This window comes from Saimiri boliviensis, chromosome X (assembly GCF_048565385.1).
Source record: "Saimiri boliviensis isolate mSaiBol1 chromosome X, mSaiBol1.pri, whole genome shotgun sequence".
Taxonomy (NCBI): domain Eukaryota; kingdom Metazoa; phylum Chordata; class Mammalia; order Primates; family Cebidae; genus Saimiri; species Saimiri boliviensis.
The window spans coordinates 64,095,295-64,121,766 of NC_133470.1; the positions used below are offsets into that span (position 1 = coordinate 64,095,295).

At 36.5% G+C, this 26,472-nt stretch overlaps 1 protein-coding gene across 4 annotated transcripts in view; it reads right to left on the bottom strand.

Annotated features, from left to right (window-relative positions):
* ABCB7 (ATP binding cassette subfamily B member 7) overlaps window positions 1–26,472 on the bottom strand; it is a 129,239-nt gene that overhangs the window by 38,757 nt on the left and 64,010 nt on the right. For all 4 annotated transcript variants that reach the window (XM_010347368.3, XM_010347367.3, XM_003936860.3 and 1 more), the window contains one exon: window positions 15,505–15,624. In XM_010347368.3, coding sequence (XP_010345670.1) covers window positions 15,505–15,624 — 120 coding nt within the window. The remainder of the gene's footprint in view (window positions 1–15,504; window positions 15,625–26,472) is intronic.

The following is a 26,472-nucleotide window of genomic DNA, read 5'->3' on the forward strand; positions in this document are numbered from 1 at the left end:
ATTTCACAGCTGAAGCACACAGAACTGAAAGCAAATTAAAGAATATGGAAGAGTAATTGACTTTCAGTCTCAACTCCACTAATCTAATTTAATCTAATTTAGATAAGAGAAAAATCCTCTTACCTAAATCTAGGAGATAAAACATTTAGAGGGGAAAAGTAGATCACAATGATATTTAATGAACAACCTCAATGTAACTAGTAGAACTTACAAAATATGTGAACCTGATTCATTAAAATTTTTTGTTCATATGGCCTTATCCTCTAAAATCTATCTGGCCCCGTTTAGAAGGTTCTAGAGAAAATTCTAGCCTCTGAAAACTACAGCCAAAACTAATATTAAAGACAACCAATTCCTAGCTAGATAATCATAAAATGTCATTTGTCTGGCCTATGTTTAGCAGGTTCTAAAGGAAATTCTAGCCTTTTACACCTACAGCTACAACGAACATTAAAGACAGCCAACTCCAGCCAGCTAAACATAAAATCTCACATTAAAGGCATATTTACCTCAGTACATTTTACCTAATGCATTGTGCCTAGCTCTCAAAAAAAATTACAAAGCATGCTAAAAGGCAAAGAAAAGTCTGAAAAGATGAAGTAAACATTGGAACCTGACTCAGATAAGACAGAGATTTTAGAATGATCAGATCAGGAATTTAAAATGCTAAAGGCTCTAATGGAAAAACCAGATAGCATGTAAGAAAAGACGGTTAATATAAGCAAAGACAGGAGAATCTCTAAGAAAGAATCAAAAGGTTATAAAAGAAATAAAAAACACTCTAACAGAAATGAAGAATGTCTTTGATGGGCTCATCAGTAGACAGGACACAAAATAGAAAAGAATCAGTGAGCTTGAAGATGTATGGCAGTGAAAACTTCACAAAGTGAAAAGAATAACAAGAATTTAAAATGGAAAAGAATATGCAAGAAATATGGACACACATAGAAATAGTAGAAATATGTCTACATACATTACAAAAGGTATTCCCATTATGTCTACATACATTACACCTTTCCTTATGGTATTCCCATTATGTATGGGAAAACAGAAAAGGAATGGAAAAAATATTTGAAATAATAAAGGATAAGAATTTTCTAAAATTAATGACACCAAATCACAGATCCAAGAAAGCTCAGAGAACACCAAGTAGAAAAAAAAAAAAAAAAAAAGCAAAAATTTTAAAAAAGGTACACCTTGGCATATCCAAACTACAAAAAAAAAATCAAAGACAAAAAAAAATCTTAAAAGAAACCAGGGGAATCACCTATAAAGAAACAAGAATAAAAATAACAGTGAATGCTGGCTGGGCACGGTGGCTCACACCTGTAATACCAGCACTTTAGGAGGCTGAGGTGGGCGGATCACGAGGTTAGGAGTTCAAGACCAGTCTGGCCAATGTAGTGAAGCTCTGTCTCCACTAAAAATACAAAAATTAGCCAGGCATGCTGATGTGTGCCTGTAATCCCAGCTACTCAGGAGGCTGAGGCAGGAGAATCTCCTGAACCCCAGAGGCAGAGGTTGCAATGAGCTCAGATAAGGCCACTGCTCCAGCCTGAGTGACAGTGTGAGACTCCATCTCGAAAAAAATAAAAATTAAAAAAAACAATAACAGTGAACCCAAGTAAGAACAAAATGAAGTGAAATATTTGAACTTCTGAAAAAAAACAATCCACCAACCTAGAGTTCTGCACCTAGTAAAATTGTCTTTTACAAGTGAGGGAAAAATATACCCTCTCTACAAAAGCAATATTGAGAAAATTAGTTGCTAGTACATGGACTTGCAATAACTATTAAAAAAAAAGTTCTCTAGAGAGAATGAAAATAATATTGGTCGAAACCTCAGATTTATATTTAAAAGGGAAGCAAAGTTAGAGAAGGAATAAAAGTAAAATAAAATCACTTATTTTTACTCTTAATCTAACAGACAAATATATTCAAAATAACAGCAACAATGTACTGGGTAATTAGAGCTTATAAATAGGCTAAATGAATCACAGCAGCCTGTAAGTGATAGGAGGAATGAATTGGGAATACAGTTATGTGCACCACCCCCATGAAGCAGTATAATGTTCAGTGCAGTGGAATTAGACTGCCTATAAATGTATATTGCACACTCTACGGCAACCACTTAAAAATTAAGATGTATAATTGTAATGTTAAATAATTAGCAAATAACAAAATCATATAAAATGTTTAATTAAAGTCAGAGAAGGAAGAAAAAGATTGAAGAAAAAGTAAAAAAAAACAAAAAACAAAAAACAAAGAAGGCAATGAACAAAAAACAAAGAAGGCAATGAACAGAAAACAGTTACACCTATGGTCAATATTAATCCAACAATATTAGTTAATCATTTTAAATGGGAATAGTCTATAACAGTTAAAACACAGATTGTCATCATGGCTGGATCTGATGGCATTAAAAAAACCAGACTGTCAGAATGGATTTTTGAAAGATAATCCAACTAGAGACCCCACTTTAAATATAAAGACAAAGTGAATTAAATGTAAATGGATAAAGAAATATATACCATCTTAACACTATTCAAAGCTAAGCTGGAATAACTATATTAATTTCAGATAAAGCACACTTCAGATCAAGGAAAATTAACAGAAATAAAAGAAGACATTACATAATGATAAAGAGGAAACCATAAAGATGGCCGAATAGGAACAGCTAAGATCTGCAGTTCCCAGTGAGAGCACACCAGACGAGTAGTAATCTCTGTATTTCCAACTGAGGTACAAGGTTGATCTCATTGAAAGTGATTAGACAGTGGGAACAGCCCAAGATGGGCAAGCCAAAGCAGGATGGGGCACAGCCTCATCTGGGAGGTGCAAGGGACCTGAGAACTCCCTCTCCCAGCCAAGGGAAGCCATTAGGGACTTTTCTGGACACTCTGGTACTCTGGCTCAGATACTGCACTTTTCCCACAGTCTACTCAACCCATAGATCAGGAGATTCCCTCCAGCGCCTACAATGCCAGCGCTCTGGGTTTCCAGCACAAAAATGGGTGACCATTTTAGTCAAGTGGCACCTGGAATGCCAGTGAGACAGAACAGCTCATTTCCCCAGAAAAACAGGGCTTAAGCGAGGGGGCCAAGTAAGCTGGCTCAGCAGGTCCCACCCCAAGGAAGACTGGCAAGCTAAGATCCACTGGCTGGAAATTCTCGCAGCCAGCAGAGCAGTCTGAGCTTGTTCCAGGTTGCTGGGGGAAGAGGCCCACCATTGCTGAGGCTCCAGTAGGTGGTTTCAACATTGCCTATGTAAACAAATCTACTAGGAAGTTTATATAGCAACTGGGCAGAGCCTAGCATGGCAACTCAGCAAGGCCTCTGTAGGAAGACTGTCAAGTAGATTCCTTTCTTGCTGGGCAGGGCATCTCAGAAAAAAAGACAGCAGCCCATCAGAAACTAACAAAGTCCCCACCTTCCTGGGACAGAGCACCTGGGAAAAGGGGCTGTGGATTCTGCTTCAGCAGACTTAAACATCCCTGCCTGGCAGCCCTGAAGGGAGCAAGGGATCCTCCACCACAGGACTTGAGCTCCATTAAGGGACAGGCTGCCTCCTCAAGTGGCTCCCTGACCCCCCATGTATCCTAACTGGGAGATACATCATACAGCAGAGCTCTGTCTCGTATCTGGCAGGTACCCTTTTGGGACAAAGCTACCAGAGAAAGGAACAGGCAGCAATCTTTGCTGTTCTGAAGCCCCCGCAGGTGATTCCCAAGCAAGCAGGGTCTGGAGTGAACGTCCAGCAAACGCCAGCAGACCTGCAGTCTGACTGTTATTAGAAGGAAAACTAACAAACAGAAAGAAATAACTTCAACATTAACAGAAAGGATGTCCACTCAGAAACCCCTTCCAAAAATCACCAACTTCAAAGACCAAAAGTAGATAAATCGACCAAGATGGGAAGGAACCAGTGCAAACAGGCTGAAATTGCCAAAAGCCAGAATGCCTATTATCCTCCAAGGGATCACAACCTCTCACCAGCAAGGGAGAAAAACTGGATGGAGAATGAGTGTGACAAATTAACAAAAGGAGACTTCAGAAAATGGGAAAATAACAAAGTTCTCCAAGCTGAAAGAGCATGTTCTAATCCAATGCAAGGAAACTAAGAGCCCTAAAAAAAGGTTAGACAAAATGCTAACAAGAATAACCAGCATGGAGAAGAACATAAATAACCTGATGGAGCTGCACGAAAAACACACCATAAGAACTACGTGAAGCATACATAAATTTCAATAGCCAAATCGATCGAATGGAAGAAAGGATATCAGAGACTGAAGATCAACTCAATGAAATAAAGTAAGAAGGCAAGATTAGAGAAAAATGAGTGAAAATAAATGAACAAAGCCTTCAAGAAATATGGGATTATGTGAAAAGACCAAATCTACGTTTGATTGGTGTACCTGAAAGTGATGGGGAGAACCAAACCAAGTTGAAAAACACTCTTCAGTATATTCCCCAACCTAGCAAGGCAGGCCAACATGCAAATACAAGAAATACAAAGAACACCACAAAGGTATTCCTTGAGAAGGGCAACCCCAAGCCACATAACTGTCAGATTCACCAGGGTCAAAATGAAGGAAAAAATGCTAAGGGCAGCCACAGAAAAAGGTCAGATTACCCACAAAGGGAAGCCCATCAGACTCACAGTAGATCTCTCAGCAGAAACACTACAAGCTAGAGGACAGTGGAGACCAATATTCAACATTCTAAAAGAATTTTCAACCCAGAATTTCATATCCAGCCAAACTAACCTTCATAAGTGAAGGAGAAATAAAATCCTTTATGGACAAGCAACTGCTGAGAGACTTTGTCACCAACAGGGCTGCCCTACAGGAGCTCCTGAAGGAAGCACTAAACATGGAAAGGAACAACCAGTATCAGCCACTGAAAAACATACCTAACTGTAGAGACCATTGACACTGTGAATAAACTGCATAACCTAATGGGCAAAACAACCAGCTAGCATCAAAATGGCAGAATCAAATTCACACAAAACAATATTAACCTTAAATGGAAATGGGCTAAATGCCCCAATCAAAAGACAAACACTGGCAAAATGGATAAAAAGTCAAGACCCATCAGTGTGCTGTATTCAGGACATCCATTTCACATGCAAAGACACACACAGGCTCAAAATAAAGGGATAGAGGAACATTTGCCAAGCAAATGGAGAGCAAAAAAGACAAGAGTTGCAATCCTAGTCTCTGATAAAACAGACTTTAAACCAACGAAGATCAGAAGAGACAAAGAAGGGTATTACATAATGATAAAGGGATTCATGCAATAAGAAGAGCTAACTATCCTAAATAAATATGCACCCAATACAGGAGCACCCAGATACATAAATCATGTTCTTAATGACTTACAAAGAGACTTAGACTCCCACACAATAATAGTGGGAGACTTTAACTTCACTGTCAATATTAGACAGATCAATGAGACAAAATTAACAAGAATATACAGGACTTGAACTCAGATCTGACTCAAGTAGATCTAATAGATATCTACAGAACTCTCCACCCCATAACCACAGAATATGCATTCTTCTCAGCACCACATCGCACTTATTCTAAAATTGACCACATAATTGGAAGTAATCACTCCTCAGCAAATGCAAAAGAATGGAAATCATAACAAACAGCCTCTCAGACCACACTGCAATCAAATTAGAACTCAAGATTAAGAAATTCACTCAAAACCGCACAACTACATGGAAACTAAACAACCTGGCCTTTAATGACTACTGGATAAATAATGAAATGAAAGCAGAAATAAAGATGGCCTTTGAAACCAATGATAATGAAGATACAATATACCAGAATCTCTGGGACACATTTAAAGCAGTGTCTAGAGAAAAATTTATAGCACTAAATGTCCACATGAGAAGTCAGGAAAGATATAAAATCAACACCCTACCATTACAATTAAAAGAACTAGAGGAGCAAGATCAAACAAATTCAAAACTAGCAGAAGGCAAGAAATAACTAAGATCAAGCAGAACTGAAGGAGATAGAGACACAAAAAACCCTTTAAAAAAAAATCAATAAATCCAGGAGCTGGTTTTTTGAAAAGATCAACAAAATATATATACTGCTACCCAAACTAATAAAAAAGAAAAGAGAGAAGATTCAAATAGATGCAATAAAAAGTGATAAAGGGGATATCACAAGTGATCCCAGACAAATGCAAATTACCATCAGAGATTACTACAAATATGTCTATGCAAATAAACCAGTAAATCTAGAAGAAATGGATAAATTCCTGGACACTTACACTCTCCCAAGACTAAATCAGGAAGAAACTGAATCCGTGAATAGACCAATAATAAGGTCTGAAGTTGAGGCAGCAAGTAATAGCCTACCAACCAAAAAAAGTCCAGGACCAGACAGGTTCACAGCTGAATTCTACCAGAGGTGTAAAGAGGAGCTGGCTCTTGGTAAAGAGCAATAAAATTGCTAAGTCTCTAGTAATCAAGCAAAAAAGAAAGAAGAGAAATTACTAACAACAGAAATGAGAGACAGGTCTTCAGTACTGTTTCTATGAACATTAAAAGGATAACACAGGGATATATGAGTAACTCTAGTCGAACAAACTTGGTAACTTAGATGAAATGGACAAATTCCTTAAAAGATCCCTTCCTATACAAGATAAATTGAATAGCACCATATCTATTAAAGAAATTGAATCAATAATCAATAACCTTCCCAAACAGAAAGCACGGGTCCAAATGGTTTCACTGGTGAATTTTACTAACTACTTAAAGAAGAAGTGATGTGAATTCTCTATAATTTCTTCTGGAAAACAGAGGTAGAGGGAACACTTCCTAACTCATTCCATGAAACCAGTACAACTCTAATATGAAAACCAAAGACATTACAGAAAAACGACAGACCACTTTCTCTCCTGAATCACAATCCTCAATGAAATATTAACAAATCATACCCAAAAATATATAAAAATAATTGTACAACATGACCAAGTGGAATTGATTCTGGGTAAGCTGGTTCAATATTTGAAAATCAATTAATGTAATCCATCACATCAACAAGCTAAAGAAGAAAAAAATCAAATGATAGCAGTAGGTGAAGAAAAACCATTTAACAAAATCCAACACATATTCATTACAAAAACTCCCAGCAAACTAGGAATAGAAAAAAGCTTCAACTGGATTATACACACCTACAAAAATCCCTAAAGTGAACAATATACTTAATGGTGGGAAACTAGATGTTTTCCCACCTAAAACTGTGAACAAGGGAAGGATGTCTTCTTTTACCACATTATATTCAACACTGTACGTCACAGCTAATGCAATAAGATATGAAAAGGAAATAAAGGTATTTATTTTAGAAAGGAAGAAATCAAACTGTCCTTGTTTATAAGTAATATAATTGTCTATATAGAAAATCTGAAAAAAAAAATCAACAAAAAACCCTACTAGAACTAATAAGCATTATAGCAAAGTTGTAGAATACAAGGTCATACACAAAAGTCAACTACTTTTCCACATACCACCAATGAATATGCAATTTGAAATAAAAAAATACAACACCATTTAAATTAACACCAAAAAATGAAATACTTCAGTACAAATCTAACAGATATGAACAAAAGGCATATAAGGAAAACTACAAAACTCATATGAAAGAAAATCAAATAAGCTAAATAAACGGAGAGATACTCCATGTTCATGGATAGGAAGATTCAATACTGTTGAAATGACAGTTTTCTCCAGCTTGATCTATATATTCAATGTGACACCAATCAAAATCCCAATAAGTAATTTTGTGGGTATGGACAAACTAATCCTAAAGTTCATATAGAAAGGCAAAAAACTCAAAATAGCCAACACAATACTAAAGAAGAAAACAATATTGGAGATCTGACACCACCTGACTATAAGACTATATAAAGCTACAGTAATCCCAACAGTGTGGTACTGGTTAAAAAATAAACAAACAGATCAATGGAAATAGAAGAGACAGCACAAAAATAGACTCATATAAATATAGTCAACTCATCTTTGACAAAGGAGCAAAGGGCAACCCGATGGGGAAAAGATACCCTTTTCAATAAATGATGCTGGAACAAATGGACATGCCAAAGGAAATAAAAAGGAATCCAGACACAGACCTTACCTATTTCATAAAAATTAACTCTAAATAGATCATAGACCAAAACATAGAAAATGAAACTACAAATCATCTAGAAGATAATTTAAGATTAAATCCAGGTAACCTTGGGTTTGGCAATCACTTACCACCAAAAACATGATCCGTGAAAGACTGCTAAATAGGACTTCATTAATAGTAAAAACTTCTGCTTTGCAAAAGACACTGTCAAGAGAATAAGATGACAAGCCACAGACTTGGAGAAAGTATTTGCAAAGACTTATGTGGTAAAGGACTTGTATTCAAAATATAACAAACCAAAACAAAACAAAACAAAAAAATCCCCTTAAATCTCAGCAATAAGAAAATAAACAATCAAATTTAAAAATGGGCAAAAGAACTGATCAAACACTTCACCAGAGAAGATATACAAATAACAAATAAGCTTATGAAAAGATGCTCAACATCATATGTCATTAGGCATTTGCAAAGTGGAACAAAAGTGAGATGCTATTACACACCTATGAGAATGGCTAAAATCTAAAATATTGATAACACCAAATGCTAGTGAGGATGTGGAGCAATAGGAACTCTTATTCATTGCTTGTAGAAATGTAGAATGGTATAGCAACTATAAAAGGTAATTTGATAGTTTCTTACAAAACAAAACATAGTCTTACAAGACAATTCAGCAATTGTGCTCTTTTAGTATTTACCCAAATGAGTTGAAAAATTATGGCCACACAAATATTTACTGCAGCTTTATTAATGATGGCCAAAATCTAAAGGAAACCAAGATGTCTTTCAACAGGTGAGTGGATAAACACACTATAGTACATCCATACAATGAAATATTCTTCAGTGATACAAAGAAAAGAACCATCAGGTCACACACACACACAAAATGAAGAGCTTGAAATAAATATTGCTAAGTAAAGGAAGCCAGTCTGAAAAAGCGACGTGCCATATGGCTCCAAGTATATGATATTCTGGAAAAGGCAAAACTACTAGAGAGTTAGTAAAAAGATCACAGATTGTTAGGAATTTTGGAGGAAGGAAGGACAGATGAGTAGGTGGCTGACATGGGATTTGAGGGGCAGGGAACCTATTCTGTATGATACCATAATGGTGAATACATGACATACATTTCCCAAAAACCATATAACTGTACAACACAAAGAGTGAATCCTAATATAAATTATGTACTTGGTTAATAATAATGTATCTTTTAAAAATAATTAGTTCATCAGTTTTAGCAAATGTACCACATTAATGCAAGATGTTGCATTAATAACAGAATAAATTGCATTGTGTGGGAATAAAAGGGGTATATATAAGAACTCTGTACTTACTGTTCAACTTTCTGTAAACTTAAAAAATTTCTCAAAGACATAGCCTTTTAATTTTTTTTTTTTATTGCATTTTAGGTTTGGGGGTACATGTGAAGAACATGCAAGATTGTTGCATAGGTATACACATGGCAGTGTGGTTTGCTGCCTTCCCTCCCCTCACCTGTATCTGTCATTTCTCCCCATGCTACCTCTTCCCACCTCCCCACCTCCCCGTCCCTCCCCCATTTCCCCCCAACGGACTCCAGTGTGTAGTGCTCCCCTCCCTGTGTCCATGTGTTCTCATTGTTCAACACCCGTCTATGAGTGAGAAGATGGGGTGTTTGATTTTCTGCTCTTGTGTCAGTTTGCTGAGAATGATGGTTTTCAGGTTCATCCATGTCCCTACAAAGAACGCAAACTCATTGTTTTTGATGGCTGCATAATATTCCATGGTGTATATGTACCACATTTTTCCTATCCAGTCTATTGTCGATGGGCATTTGGGTTGGTTCCAGGTCTTTGCTATTGTAAACAGTGCTGCAATGAACATTCGTGTGCATGTGTCCTTAAAGTAGAATGATTTATAATCCTTTGGATATATACCCAGTAATGGGATTGCTAGGTCAAATGGGATTTCTATTTTTAGATCATTGAGGAATCGCCACACTGTCTTCCACAATGGTTGAATTAATTTACACTCCCACCAACAGGCCTTTTAATTAAAAAAAAAAAAAAAAAACTCGGTAAAATTCATACTTCTCAATCAGGTAGCATTGTCTCATTTAAAAAATATTTTTCAGAAAAATTTCAAAACACAATCAAGTATATAAATGTTTTGAAGTTACAAATATCACAATAGGTCTTCAAAAATGCTAAATCCTTCATGAATCCTTTCCTAAATGCTTAAGTGTTGGCACTCTCCTAGAGCTTCATCTGTCTCTCCTTTTGGATGTTTCTATTATGGCATATATATAATCATTATTTGTTAGTCACTCAATAAATATTTGCTCTATATATAACCTGCTATACTTTATATAATGGATACATTTCTGAAGAAAAAGAGTATTTATTTTTGTATACCATACTCTCCCTTGAAAGTATTATAATTGTAAAGATAGATTATTTTTGCACTTGATACTTGAATTTCCTTTGCTGCCAGTTTTTCTGTCGACTAAGTGGTTTCCTAGATGGCAGTGGTTGGAGAAGATGAAGAAATGTTTTTGGTGATATGAAAGGTAACATATTTTATAAAATCAAATGATTTCAATAAATGTGTTTTATATTTTCCTTAAATCCTGGCATGGTTGTACATAAAATACTAATAGAAAGGTCGAATTTAAAGGAAAAAAAAAACCTTAGAAGGCCTCAAAGTCCCCAGATTAATAAAGATATGATACTTCTATGATATATGTATAGATGGTAAGAAAATACATCACATACGATTTGTAGGAATTTAAGGAATGAACACAAATGGCATTTTGTTTTTGTTTCTCTTGGTAGTGGAACCCCTAAAATATATCTTATATAGAACCCAAACACATTAAAATAGAATTGCTGCAACTCTCCCAGAAGGAATATCAATACACTCTCTTAGTATACTCTGGGCTCCAAAGCATCTCTACATAATACAGTTTATCTTTAAAATTTTTGCTGGAGACAATGATAGCCTTAAGACCCTCAGAATCAAAAGAGGATTAAAAAGTAAATAAGCAAGCAGAAGGTATGCTATGCTCCCATACATTAGGAACGAAATCTTCCTCCTATTTTCTTCTTCTTACTTGACAACCCTTTCTTTGTTCTTTCTCAACGATGCTTCATGTCCAGTTATGATACCACTGCAACCATGCAGACTGCAGGGTAGCATTTAGAGCTAAGAAGATTGTTGAATGCTGCACTAAAATCCCAGAATATGTGGAGGAAGTAGGAAAGATCAAAGTATAAAGAGGCCTAGATTGGTCCAAGGTGTTTATATGGTAAAACATATATTCAGGTTTGATGAAAAAGAGGAAGCCAAGGATTAAAGGGGATAACACTCCATCTTTGCACACCAATTATAAAACACACCTGCAATACTACTCAAGAATAAACAATGATCACTTTTTAAATATTTGCAAGGGCAAGCACTTTTAAACAGGACAGTCCACAAAGCTGTACAAATGCTTTTTGGAATGGCCAAATGGTACTACTATGTTCTGCATGCCTGAAGTTATTCTATGATCTAGTTTCTGTTTTGTAAAAAGAAAATTGTGTTCTATATGCTTTGAAACTACTAGCAGACACTCATCATAACATCTGGCAATTTCTTCCTTCTCCTGATTCAAAAGAAATCAAACATACTTTTTGAGGATTTTTCTATATTCACTTCTGTTTGTTTGCAATCAGTTTACATGAACTTAGTACAGTACTTTCCATCTTATGGACAATCAGTATTTGTTGATTAAATAACCAAATATTAACCTTTTAAAAATATTTTAGTCATTAAGAAAGTTAGTTTAGATCTATATTTCACACCCTGATATTGACCTGTCACTAAACAACAGAAATCTGTATTTTGAAGGACTGGAACTCACTCTAAAAATGAATTCTAATACAAATGTCATTACTTAAGGCTCCCAACTCTGACTAGCTTAATTAGTCATGTTCTAATCTGTTCTCTTCAATTAAAAAGAAAGTCTAGAAAACAATCTGCCTTTAACTTGTCAGCAAAGTACTTGCATTCAACTAATAAAGGAGCATACGAGCTCAGAATCATCTTTATTCTTAGGTAATTTGTATGTAAAAGACAATTTAGCAATCAGTACTATGCTAAAAATGAACATAAGAGTTAAATTTTTTAACAATACCTACTAAAATTACATTTGTAATATTGTTTTCTCTGTTCAGCCTAAACAAATATAACAAAAAATGGGTTCTTGATCTCTTGCTCAGCATCTTAAGTACTCTTCCATGAATGGGTAAGATCCACTGGGAGAGTACTCAACAGAGATTTCAGATGAGAAAAGAGACATGAAAATGGAGTCTGATTGTGAATTATTTTGGCTTTACTCTTAACTCTTCAGTTACTCCTTCCCAGCTTCCTCTATTTACTTTCCTAGAGGAACATATTAATCAAAGGTACTGTCCCTAGTTGTCTTCTATTTCCTTCTATTTGTGTTCTTTTCCTTGGTGTACTCACCAACTTGCATTGTTTCAGCTGTCACCTCTTTAGACTTGGACTCCTTCCTGAGATTGTTTCACATTTTGTATTACCAGCTAAATATCTCTAACTGGATGTTCTGCTAGTAACCAAAACGTAACATGTCTAAAACCAAGATCTTCATTTTCCCCAAACAAGATCTTCTGACTTATACCCACTTCCGTTAAAGGCATTCTTTTGTTTTTTGGGTTTTTTTTTTTTTTTTTTTTTTTTTTGAGACAGCGTCTTGCTCTGTAACCCAGGCTGGAATGCAGTGGTGCAATCTCTGCTCACTGCAACCTCCACCTCCCGGGTTCAAGTGATTCTTCTGTCTCAGCCTCTCCAGTAGCTGAGACTACAGGCGCCCACCACCACGGCCAGCCAATTTTTTGTATTTTTAGTAGAGATGGGGTTTCAATACATTGGCCAGGCTGGTCTCGAACTCCTGACCTCAAGTGATCCACCCATCTCGGCCTCCAAAGTGCTGGGATTACAGGCATGAGTCACTGCACCCAGGTGTTAAAGGCATTCTTACTCTCTCATCCTTGAATCCTATCTTTTTTTTTTTTAACTTGGAATAGTTGATCCATTGCTAAGTATTGTTGACTCTATCTCCCCTACTGCATAGTATCACTTGTTTTTTCCTCCATATTATGATTTCTACTACCGATTCAGTACAAATTGCTATTACTTATCTAGACTATTACATGAGCCTTATACTGGTCAGTAAACATTTGCTGAATGAATGTGTGAAATAAATGGCATCCCTATTTTAGGTCTATCATCACTTGAATTCATCTTTTACACATGGCCAGATTAATTTCCTAAAACACAGCTCTAACCTTATTACTTGTCTATTCAAAAGACAGGTTCCTACTTCCCATATAATTACATTTTTCTGTTTCATAGTCACAATATTTCACATTTAGGAGCTCTGTCTTTCCAAGCTTATTTCCAAATTCTCTGAAGCATCTTCCCCTCACTGAAGCCAAGGAGGACTATTCACTTCTCTACACATACTATGCTCTCTCACAACTAGGCCATTTTTCATGTTATTCCTACACCTGTAATAATCCTACTCAATCAATATACCTAAAGTAGGGATACCATTTATTTCACATATTCATTCAGCAAATGTTTACTGACCAGTATAAGACTCATGTAATAGTCTAGATAAGAAGTAATAGCAATTTGTACTGAAGTGGTAGTAGAAATTGTAATATGGAGGAAAACACAAGAGATACTGTGCACTAGGGTAGACGGAGTCAAGGTCTATGTCAGATGTCATCTCCTCTGTGAAATCTTTCCTAAACCCCCATGATGGTGGTTCCAAACTTTCCTCTGAAATCCCACAACACCTGAATGGTACTTTTTTAAATCATTTATGACTTACCTTTTATTATGGCAATAAAAAAAAGCTTGCCTTATCCCATATGGTTTGAGGAAAGAAATTTGCTTTGTTCATATATGAATACTCCGCATGCCAAAAACGGCAGTTTGTATAAGTTCTCAACAGTTTTAGGGTAGGGAAAAGAATGAACAAATAAAGGAGATTATACATGATATAGGGAAAAAAAATAAGAGGTAAGAACTGTTTTTTAAAATAAAATATTAATCCTTATATACAAGAGAAATAGCCAAATTGAAGCCAAACCTCCTTTATACTCATTTTTAAAAAACACTTTTAACCATATTTTTGGAAATTTATTTTTAATACTTGTATTTTACTACCTGTCAGGCACTGTTATGTCTTTTATATGTTAACTTATTTAATCCTTATAACAATCCTATTTTACAAATGGGGAAACTGAGGCACAGAGCCTAAACAACTTGCTTAAGCTTACAAGGTTATTAAGTGGCAAAGCCCAAGCAGTCTGATTCCAGAGACTTCATATTGACAATATAGCATACCTATAAATGTATACTTCCCTGACTTTTAAAATCTGAGTAAATTGGGGGTGGGATGCAGTGGCTCATGCCTGTAATCCCAGCACATTGGGAGGCTAAGGCAGGTGGATCACTTGAGGTCAGGAGTTTGAGACCAACCTGGCCAACATGGTGAAACTCCGTCTCCACTAAAAATACAAAAACTAGCTGGCCATGGTGGCGCGCACCTGCCTGTAATCCCAGCTACTCTGGAGGCTGAAGTAGGAGAATCGCTTGAACCTGGGAGGCAGAGATTGCAGTGAGCCAAGATTGTGTTACTGTACTCCAGCCTGGGTGACAGAGTGAGACTCTGTCTCCAAAAATAAAATAATAATAATAATAACTGAGTAATTGGAAACAAGGTTTTATTTTCTTGAAAACTCAAGGTCATTATTATAACTTTGCTTTACAGTACAACTGAAAAGGCTGCTGAAATGCAGAGGGCTCCTATACTGAACATACCAAAACAGTTAGGTTTTGTGGCTGGGTTTTTTTTGTTTGTTTTGTTTTGCTTTTTAGCTTTACTCCTGATATTAAACTGTTACTTACTACTTATGGCTATCAATGTTCCTAAAATACCTTCATCCTCTTTTCAATTTACTGGGATCTGGGAACCAAGCTTAGCAAAAATACGTATTAAGACCTAAAGAGGCTCTGAAAAGCTCCTTTTATAAAGGTCCTTATGCTTTGTTACAATCAATGTTCATATGTCTTGTAACGGCTTCAGGAGCGGATTCTATTGACTCTATCAGAAGTCTGATTGAGAGATAAACAGGACATTACCATATCATTTCTAATGACTGTATAAAATAATTACGTAAACTAAATGAGGTTCCTAAAAGTTGGTCATGCTACCCCAAAAGTGATTTATATCAGGTCCAGGGTTCATGACTAGAAAATGTAGTATTTCTTAGTCAGAGCAACCAAACAACGCATAATTCCTTACCTTTGCACCACCCAAAAATCCCAGGGAAATGGCAACTCTAGCTCGTAGATCTGGCCTGTCTTTGGGCCACACATAAGAAAGCATTGCTTTAATGATTTTCCGAGTATCAACATCTTTTAGCTATTGAAAGAGAGAAAACAAAGCAGTGAATAACATGTCATTTCAAATATAACCATAATTCAATAATGTAGAATTTATATATTTGAGAAATACATGAAAACATTACAAATATAACTTTTATTCTGAATCTAAGGCTAGTATCTTTCCAATTCAAAATATTTTGGATAAAAATTATTTCAATTACTTAAAAAAATTACTCATTTCTCTTAAATGTCTTTCAATTTTAGCCACTCTCATATTGTCAAAAAAGTGATTTAGTGGTGATGAAGGGACATGTATTATACATTTATTTATTAAGCTACAAAACACTACAGAAAATTCAAAAGACATTTCCATATTTCCATTTTTTGTAGTCAAAACTTTATATGTATTTTGATTATTTGTCAGTTTTTTATTTAAAATATTTTGGAGTCCCAAGTCTAAACTCATGGTACAGCAGAATTGCAGTACTCCTTTTTAGGAAAGTAGAGGCCTTGGTATTGACTATATCAAACAAGGTTGGGTTACTAAAAATTTCCACATAAATGCAATTTTCCAATAATACTTAATCTGACCTAAATCCATATCAGATTTTTTCTTTGTCCCATGCTCCTGAGGCAACATTCCCATTAAATCATTTTGCTTTACTTTCAGCTTTAGAGGTAGAATATTAAGAATCAAATCCATGCTTTCTAAAACCAAACGAAGGAGAGCAATACATATATATTCTAAAACTACTATATTATTATGGTTGGCAAAACAATCCCCATTGAAAAATTAAAATATTAACTTGATTTCTTGAAAAGATATTAAAAAGAATAAAACATACCCAAAAAACACTAAAAATAAAAAGAAAAGTTAAAGAAAAAAAGATACTGCTTATTACTGCTGAAGGCATATGGAAATGAACACTCTAATACACTGTTAATGGAGAATACACTGAAATAATCTTTCTGGAGAGCAATCTGTTATCTATTACAGGCTTTTAAAATAATTTTGCCCTTTGTGTGAAGAATTCTACTTCTGGGAATTTATGCCAAAAAAAAAAAAAAAAAAACCCCTTAAAAATATGGCGTAAGTTGAATCAATTTTATCTCCTAAAAATCTCTTGAATGTATTCCTTTCCATTTCTAACCATAAGCTATCATCAAGTACCACATAAATCACTGCAACAATCTCCTAACTGATCTCCCTGCATCTACTTTGTTCCTTATCTAGTAAGTTCACCCTGGAATCAGATTTCACTTCCAGTTTAAAACCCTTAAGCAGTATCCTATCATTTTTGGGATAAAAACTAAAATCTTAGCTTATAAGGCTCTGCTTGGTATGGCTTCTGAATACCTCTCCAGTCATGTTTAATACCACTGCTTTCAGTGCTTAGGCTGCACTGCCTTTTTTAAAATTTCTTAAATTAAAACCATAATCCCTGTTGTCACAGGGTCTTTACAACAGTAATGTCCACTCTGTCTGGAATAATCTCTCTCTCTCTAAACCATTCCCCTGTGGCCCCTTTTTTGTTGCTCAACCTCTTTCAACTAGTTGACCAACAGCTCAAGCAGCATTTCCTCAATAATGCCTTCCCTAGACCATCAGTGTCCTTCACTGTATTCTCTCACAGTACAGTATTGCTTTCTTTCACAGTATCCATTTTAGTTATAAACTACAAAAATGGCAGTACAATTATTTGATTAATGTCTACTCTCCTGCTAGAATTTACATTCCACGCGAGTAATCACTCTAACAGTAGTGCTCACTGTTGTAACCTAAAACCAAATATAGTGACTGACATACAGTAGCTACCTAATGAATATTTGTTGAATAAAGGAATGAAAATTTAGCTATAAGGTTGTTTATACCAATTCTGTTTTAATAGAAACAAAATTGGAAACAGCCTAAATGATAAATACTGGAGAACAGTGTAAATAAATTAGAATGAACACATACAACAAAATGCAATCATTCAGAAATATATGTGGTGACAGAGGAATGTGTTAAATGAAAAAAGCAGAGTGAAAAAATATTTTTTGTAGAAAAAATGTCATATATTTAGGAGTTTACATGTGTATACAAACGGATCTGAAAAGCAAGACCACCAAAAGGGTCAATAACAGTAGCGTGAGTGGGTGGAATCATTGATACTTTTTTATATCCTTTCTTATGGCTTGCTTCTACTTTTAATAATTCACATATATTCAGCAGGGATTGGGGAGGGAAGTTACACAATTTCAAGCAGTTTTGCAAAGCAAGGAATGTGGGAAAATTGTCAACATATAATATAAAACTAACCTGCATTATATAATGACTGTCAAGGCCCAGGACAGTACTTTATATAACACAGGTTAGTTTTATATTATGGTTATCCTTCTAGGACACAGAAACCTACTTTTCTAGTCTTTTAGGCAGTTTATTGCATAAAGAGTAACAGAAATAAAATTGTTCATATTGTAAAATCACAAGGATTATCTTCCTGAACTGCTTTAAATACATGGCAAAAATATGAAATGCTGAAAGTGTATTTCTTAATGCTTTATTTTATACATACAGATACACATGCTCTTATAACTGGTAAGGCCTTTTAAGGCAGTAATTTTAAAATTCACTTTCCCAACAGAATTATTTTGAGATAAATATAATTCAAAGCATTATAATACAAACTAGGGCATTTCAACCACTTTCCCATTTCATGAGTTTTGTCTATCTTATTTTTCTTGATGGAATAATGGAAAAAGGCCCTGTTTCCGCATATCTTTAGAAACATTCTCTCCTATCAAAACCTTCTATAACACATCCCAGAATTTTTTCAGTAAGGACACAGAGAAGTTATGGCTAAGAGCAATAAAATTATTCTAGTTGGCTTAATAGTGCATAAAATGTCACCACTTCATTTAACAAAATGGGTTCTGAAGTTGTGTAATCATGCATTATGAGTCCATTAGGCTGTAAAGTACATGAATTCCATTAGTTTTGATAAACTATAAAGTTTGAAAAATAATGTCTTTTTTTAAGTGGAGACCAAACCAAAGAGGCATTTCAGAGGCTGAGGCACATTTTTGATTGATTGATAATATTTTACATACTTATGGGATACAGATGATATTTTGTTGAATGTATAGAATGTGTGATGATCAAATCAGAGTATTTGGTGTATCTATCTCCTTGCCTATTTATCATTTCTATGTGATGGGAATATTTCAAGTTCTCTCTTCCAGCGACTTTGAAATATACAGTATTGCTAACTATAGTCACCCTACTCTGCTATCAAACATTAAAACTTACACCTTTTATCTAACTGTAGGTTTGTACCTACCCATTTACCAATCTCCCTCTACCCACGACTCCTAACCACACACTCTTACCAGGCTCTGATATCTATCACTGTATTCTCTACCTCCATAAGAACAACTTTCTTAGCTCCCACATAAGAGTGATAATATGTGATATTTGTCTTTCTGTGCCTGACTTATTTCACTTAATATACTGACCTCCAGTTCCATCCATGTTGCTGCAAATGACACAATTTCACTCTTTTTTATGGACTAAGAGTATTCCATATTTATATTATCAAATTTCCCATTGATGGACACTTAAGTTGTTTCCATATTAGCTACTGTGAATAGTGCTGCAATCAACATACAACTTGCAAGTATCCTTTTGATATACTAATTACCTTTCCTTTGGATAAATACCCAGTAGTGGGCTCACTGGATCATATGGTATTTCTAGTTTTAGTTTTTTCAGAAATCTCCACACTGTTTTTCATAGTGATTGTACTAATTTACATTTCCTCCAATGGTGTATAAGAGCTTCCCGTTCTCTGCATCCTCACCAACAACTGCTATTTTTTGTCTTTTTAATCACAGCCATTCTAACTGGGGGGAAAGGATATTTCATGTAGTCTTGATTTGCATTTCCGTGATGATTTGCGATGTTAAGCATTTTTCCATATACGTTTTGGCCATCTGTATGTCTTCTTTTTAGAAATGTCTTCTTAATTGAAGTATTTATTATTGAGTTGAGTTCCTTGTCTATTTTGAATAGTAGTCTCTTGTTGGATGAATAGTTTGAAAATATTTTCTCCCATTTAACAGGCTGTCTCTTCACTCTGTTGTTCCTTTTGTTGTGCAGAAGTTTTTTAGCTTAATATAGTCCCAGTTATTTTTGGTGTTGCTGTCTGCTCTTCAGGTCTTCACCACAAAATCTTTGCATAGACCAATGTCCTAAAGTGTTGTCCCTACTTTTTCTTCTAGTAGTTTTATAGATTCAAGTCTTACATTTAAGCCTTTAATCCATCATGAGTTGATTTTTTTACATGGTGAAAGAGATAGGGATTCAGTTTCATTTTTCTACATACAGACTCCAATTTTGCCAGCACAATTTATTAAAGTGTGCTTTTCCTGGTGTATGTTCTTGATGCCTTTGTTGAAAATCAGCTGGCTATAAATACATTGATTTATATTTGGATTTTCTATTCTGCTGTATTAGTCTATGTATCTGTTTTTATTCCAATATCATGCCATTTTTCTTACTATAGCCTTATAATATATTTTCAAGTCAGGTAGGGTGATGTCTCCAGCTTTGTTCTTTTTGCTCAGGATTGCTTTGGCTGCATGGGCTCTTTTTTCGGTTCCATGCATATTTTTGAATTCTTTTTTCTATTTCTATGAAAAATAATCTTATAGTTTTCCTTGTAGAGATTTTTCACCTCTTTGGTTAGATTTATTCCTGAGTATTTTTTTGGGGTAGCCATTATAAGTGGGACTGCCTTCTTAATTTTTTTTTGTAGTGACTTCACCATTGGTGTATAGAAAGGCTACTGATTTTTATATGTTGATTTTGTGTCCTGTAACTTTACCAAATTAATTTATCAGATATAAGAGTTCCACTGGTGAATTCTATAGGTTTCTTCTAGATATAAAATCATGTCATCAACTAAGAGAGACAATCTGACTTCTTCCCCAATTTGGATGTCTTTTATTTGTTTCTCTTGCCTGATTGCTCTGGCTAGGACTTCTAGTACCATGTTGAATGGGAGTGCTGGAAATGGGCATCCCTGTTTTGTTACAGATTTTTGGTGGAAAGGCTTTCAACTTTTTCCCATTCAGTTGTTGTTACCCATGGGTAAGTCATATAGGGCATTTACTGTGTTGGGTTTTTCTATGCCTACTTTGCTAAGAATTCTTATTATGAAGAGATATTGAATTCTATCAAATGTTCTTCCTGTGTCTATTGACAAAATAAAAGATTGATTCTTTGAAAAGATAAACAAAGTTGAAAGACCGCCCGCTAGATTGACCAAGAAAAAAATATAAAATTCAAATATACACAATGAGAAATGGAAAAGGAGACATTACAACTGATACCGCAGAAACACAAAATATCATCAGAGACTACTATGGACACCTCTATGCATACAAATTAGAAAACCTAGAGGAAACAGATAAATTTCTGGAAATGTACAACCTCCCAAGATTCAATGAGGAAAAAACCAGAAATAAGGAACAAACCAATATGAGTTTTAAAATTGAATCAGTAATAAAAAATCTCGAAACAAACAAACAAACCAAAAAACTCCAGAACCAGGCAGATTCACAGACAAATTTCATTAGACATATAAAGAACTGGCACTAATCCTACTGAAACTGTTCCAAAACATTTCAGGAAGAGGGAATCCTCCGTAACTCATTCTATAAGGGCAGCATTATCCTAATACCAAAATCAGGCAAGGAAGCAACCAAAAACAAAAACAAAACAAAACAAAAAACCTACAGGCCAATATCCCTGATGAACATAAATGTAAAAATTTTCAATGAAGTATCAGTATCAGTAAACCAAATCCAACAGCACAACAAAAAGATAATATACCATGATCAAGTGGCTTTTATTCCAGGGATGAAAGAGTATATGCAATATATGCAAATCAATAAATGTGATTTACTACATAAACTGAATTAAAAACAAAAACCATCTTATCATCTCAACAGATGCAGAAAAAGCATTCAATAAAATCCAGCATCCCTTCATGATAAAAACCTTCAATAAACTAGACGTAGAAAAAATATGCCTCAAAATAATCAAAGCTATATATGGCAAACCCACAGCCAACAACAGAGATATACACATATCTTGTTGGAGATATACACATAGTGAGTTTGGGATGAAAGAAGAAAGTATGTATTAGTTGTCAGGAAAGGCTTTACTATTTTTGTTACATTATATGTCAGTTTGTTTTCTGGGCTTTGTTGGTCTGAAACTTTGATGAAGAACTTATTCAGTGGTGATTAGATCCTTTCCTTAAATGGATTATGCTACATATTTGACGGATTTGTATTCGAAAGTCCATTTAATAATTTACAATAAAAAGAACTACCAGCCAGACTGATATTCAAATTGGCCAGACGATGAATTTTCTATCCCAAAGGGAAGACAATTGTAGAAATCAAATGAAGATCATAAGCCTGCTTGAATATGTATGAAATCAGAGTTGCATAACAGCCTCACCACGTCATCTAGGTATGCTTGCCCACTAGTCTGATGTGTCCACTCATTTTAACAAGCCTCTCTCCAATCTTCCAATTTTTAATCCTCCAAGTTACTCCATATTTTAATACCATTTTAAAATATTCCAAGTTACTGTTTTACTTCTTCTGATTACATAAAGCACTCCGATTACTCTAGTAAGTGATAATTTCTCTTAAAAACTACTAGCTTCTGTGTCCAATCAATAAGAATGTGTTTCTAACATAAAAAGGAATAAGTCAAGAAAAATCTAAGGGTCTAATGAAATAAGCAGAATGCTGGGAAGATGGCCGCCTAAGAACAGCTCAGGACTTCAGCTCCCAGTGAAAGTGCAGAGGGTGAGTGGACGCCGCATTTCCAGACGAACTCTTATTGCCCACAGACCAGGAAATACCCAGGCAGAGGGGTCCCCAGCATCGCAGTCCCAGCCAGTGCGGCTGTTTTGGCCCCCGCGGGGCCAATTCCGCCCGCACAGCTGCAGTGACCACGCCCTGTTGCTGCGGTTCTCAGTAAAAAACCACTGGTCTGGGAGCCCTCTTAGCTGGCAATCAGAGCCCTGAGACAGCAGAGTTGCCCATTCATCTGAAATAGCGAGCCAGGCCAGGAGATTCCTAGGCAAAAAATCCGCCAGGAGCTGGCGCCGCAGTTCGAGCCGACTCCGTGAGTCGCAGCACGGGGGATCCCTGCGCTTTTCAACAAGCGACTGGAATGCAGGGTCCTTCAACTTAAAAGAAAAGACTCTGAGTCAGGGAGCCAGGTGATCAGGCTCGGTTGGTCCCAGCCCCCCGCCCCCAACAACAACAAAAACAAAAACAGTAATTGGAAACCCTCTAGGTTGAGCCCTTCAAACCAAGCACAGCTGAACCAGGACAGTCCAGCTCAGTGGCGGAGGGGCTTCCGCCATTACTGAGACTCTCCACCGCTATAGAGGCAGGCTGCCTTTGCCGAGGCAACCCACCGTTGCCGAGGCAACCTGCCACAAGAGAGAGTCCGCCATAACAGAGGCGGGGACACCATTGCAGAGACAGTTCTAACTATGCCCATATAAACAGGACAGCAGGAAGAGCTCAGGGCAGGTGGGCGGAGCCCACAGCAGCTCAGCAAAGCCCCTGCGGGCAGGCAGTGGCTAGGCAAGCTGCTAGCTGGGCGGGTCAGACCTGAAAGAAAAATCAAAAAAGGCAGTAGTTCAACGGAAACTCATAAAGCTCCAACTCCCTGGGACAGAGCACCTGGGAACAAAAAGGGCTTTATGAGTCCAGCTGCAGTAGACCTAAACGTACCTGCCCAGCAGCTCTGAACGAACAACGGAGCTCACAACTCAGGACTTAAGCCGCAATAAAAGATAGACTGTCTCCTCAAGTAGCTCCCTGACCCCCACAGATCCAAACCCTCACCTCATAAAGGACAGGATGGACTGACAGTAGGCGAGCATCCTTCTGGGACAAAGATAGCAGAAGAGGAAATTGGCAGCAACCCTTACTGTTCTGCAGCTGCTGCAGGTGATCTCCAGGCAAGCAGGGCCTGGAGAGGACCTCAGCAGTCCTACAGCAGAGGGGCTAGACTGTTAGAAGGAATGCTTAAAAAAAAAAAAAAAAAAGAAGTAACTTCAGCATCCATGAACTAGAAGTTCACTCAGAGGCCCAATCTGAAAGACAGTAATTACAAAGACAACAGGTGGATAAACCCACAAAAATGGGAAGAAACCAGCGCAAAAAGGATGAAAACTCCCGAAACCAGAACACCTCTCCTCCTAAAAGGGAACACAACTCCTCACCAGCAAGGGAACCAGACCGGATGGAGAAGGAGGGTGATGAAATGACAGAATCAGACTTCAGAAGGTGGGTAGTAAGAAACTACAGTGAGCTAAAAGAACATGTTCTAACTGAACGCAAAGAAAATAGGAACCTTGAAAAAAGATTGGACAAAATGCTAACGAGAATGGACAGCATAGAGAGGAATATAAGTGAATTGACGGAGCTGAAAAACGCAACACGAGAACTTCGTGAAGCATGCACAAGCTTCAACAGCCGAATTGACCAAGCAGAAGAAAGGCTATCAGAGGTCGAAGATCAACTCAATGAAATAAAAAGAGAAGGCAAGAACAGAGAAAAAAGCGCAAAAAGGAATGAACAAAATCTTCAAGAAATGTGGGACTATGTGAAAAGACCTAATCTACGTCTGATAGGTGTACCTGAATGTGGGGAAGAGAATGAATCCAAGCTGGAAAATACTCTTCAGGATATTATCCAGGAAAACGTCCCCAACCTAGCAAGGCAGACCAATATTCAAATCCAAGAAATACAGAGAACACCACAAAGATATTCCTCAAGAAGACCAACCCCAAGGCACATAATCGTCAGATTCACCAGGGTTGAAATGAAAGAAAATGCTAAGGGCAGCCAGAGAGAAAGGTCGGGTTACCCACAAAGGGAAGCCCATTAGACTCACAGCAGATCTCTCAGCAGAAACCCTACAAGTCAGAAGAGATTGGGGGCCAATATTCAACATCCTCAAAGAAAAGAACTTTCAACCCAGAATCTCCTATCCAGCCAAACTAAGCTTCATAAGTGAAGGAAAAATAAAATCCTTTGTGAACAAGCAAGCACTCAGAGATTTCATCACCACCAAACCTGCTCTACAAGAACTCCTGTAAGAGGCTTTACAGTTATAAAGGAACAACCAGTACCAGCCACTCCAAAAACACACCAAATGGTAAAAGAGCATCAACACAATCAAGAAGCTGCATCAACCAACCAACAAAACAGCCAGGTAGCATCAAAATGACAGTATCAAATTCACATATAACAATACTATCCCTAAATGTCAATGGACTAAATGCCCCAATCAAAAGACACAGACTGGAAAATTGGATAAAAAGCCAAAACACATCAGTGTGCTGTATCCAGGAAACCCATCTTACATGCAAGGATACACAAAGGCTCAAAATAAAGGGATGGAGGAAGATCTACCAAGCAAATGGAGAGCAAAAAAAAGCAGGAGTTGCAATTCTCATCTCTGATAAAATAGACTTTAAAGCAACAAAGATCAAAAGAGACAAAGAAGGACATTACATAATGGTAAAAGGATCACTGCAACAAGAAGAGCTAGCGATGCTAAATATATACGCACCCAATACAGGAGCACCCAGATACATAAGGCAAGTTCTTAATGACTTACAAAGAGACTTAGACTCCCACACAATAATAGTGGGAGACTAACACCCCATTGTCAATATTAGACAGATCAACCAGACAGAAAATCAACAACGATATCCAGGACCTGAACTCAGACCTGGAACAGGCAAACCTAATAGATATTTACAGAACTCACCACCCCAAATCCACAGAATATACATTCTTCTCAGCACCACATCACACCTACTCTAAAATTGACCACATAATTGGCAATAAATCACTCCTCAGCAAATGCAAAAGAACAGAAATCATAACAAACAGTCTCTCAGACCACAGTGCAATCGAGTTATAACTCAGAATGCAGAAACTAACTCAGAACCGCACAGCTTCACGGAAACTGAACAACTTGCTCTTGAATGTTGACTGGATAAACAATGAAATGAAGGCGGAAATAAAGATGTTCTTTGAAACCAATGAGAACGAAGACACAACATACCAGCATCTCTGGAACACATTTAAAGCAGTCTCTAGAGGAAAATATATAGCAATGAGAGCCCACATGAGAAGAAAGGAGAGATCTAAAATTGACACCCTATCATTAAATTTGAAAGAGCTACAGGAGCAAGATCAAAAAAACTCAAAACCTAGCAGAAGACAGGAAATAACTAAGATCAGAGCAGAACTGAAGGAATTGGAGACACAAAAAACACTTCAAAAAATCAATAAATCCAGGAGCTGGTTTTTTGAAAAGATCAACAAAATAGACAGACCACTAGCCAGATTAATAAAAAAGAAAAGAGAAAATAACCAAATTGATGCAATAAAAAACGATAAAGGGGATATCACCACAGATTCCACGAAAATCCAAACCATCATCAGAGATTATTACAAACAACTCTATGCACATAAACTAGTAAACCTGGAAGAAAGGGATAAATTCCTGGACACCTGCATCCTCCCAAGCCTAAACCTGGAAACAGCCAAAACCCTGAATACACCAATAACATGGTCTGAAGTCGAGGCAGCAATAAAGAGTCTACCACCCAAAAAAAGCCCAGGTCCAGATGGGTTCACAGCTGAATTCTACCAGACATACAAAGAGGAGCTGATAGCATTCCTTCTGAAACTATTCCAGACAATCCAAAAAGAGGGAATCCTTCCCAAATCATTTTACGAAACAAACATCATCCTGATACCAAAACCTGGCAGAGACTTAACA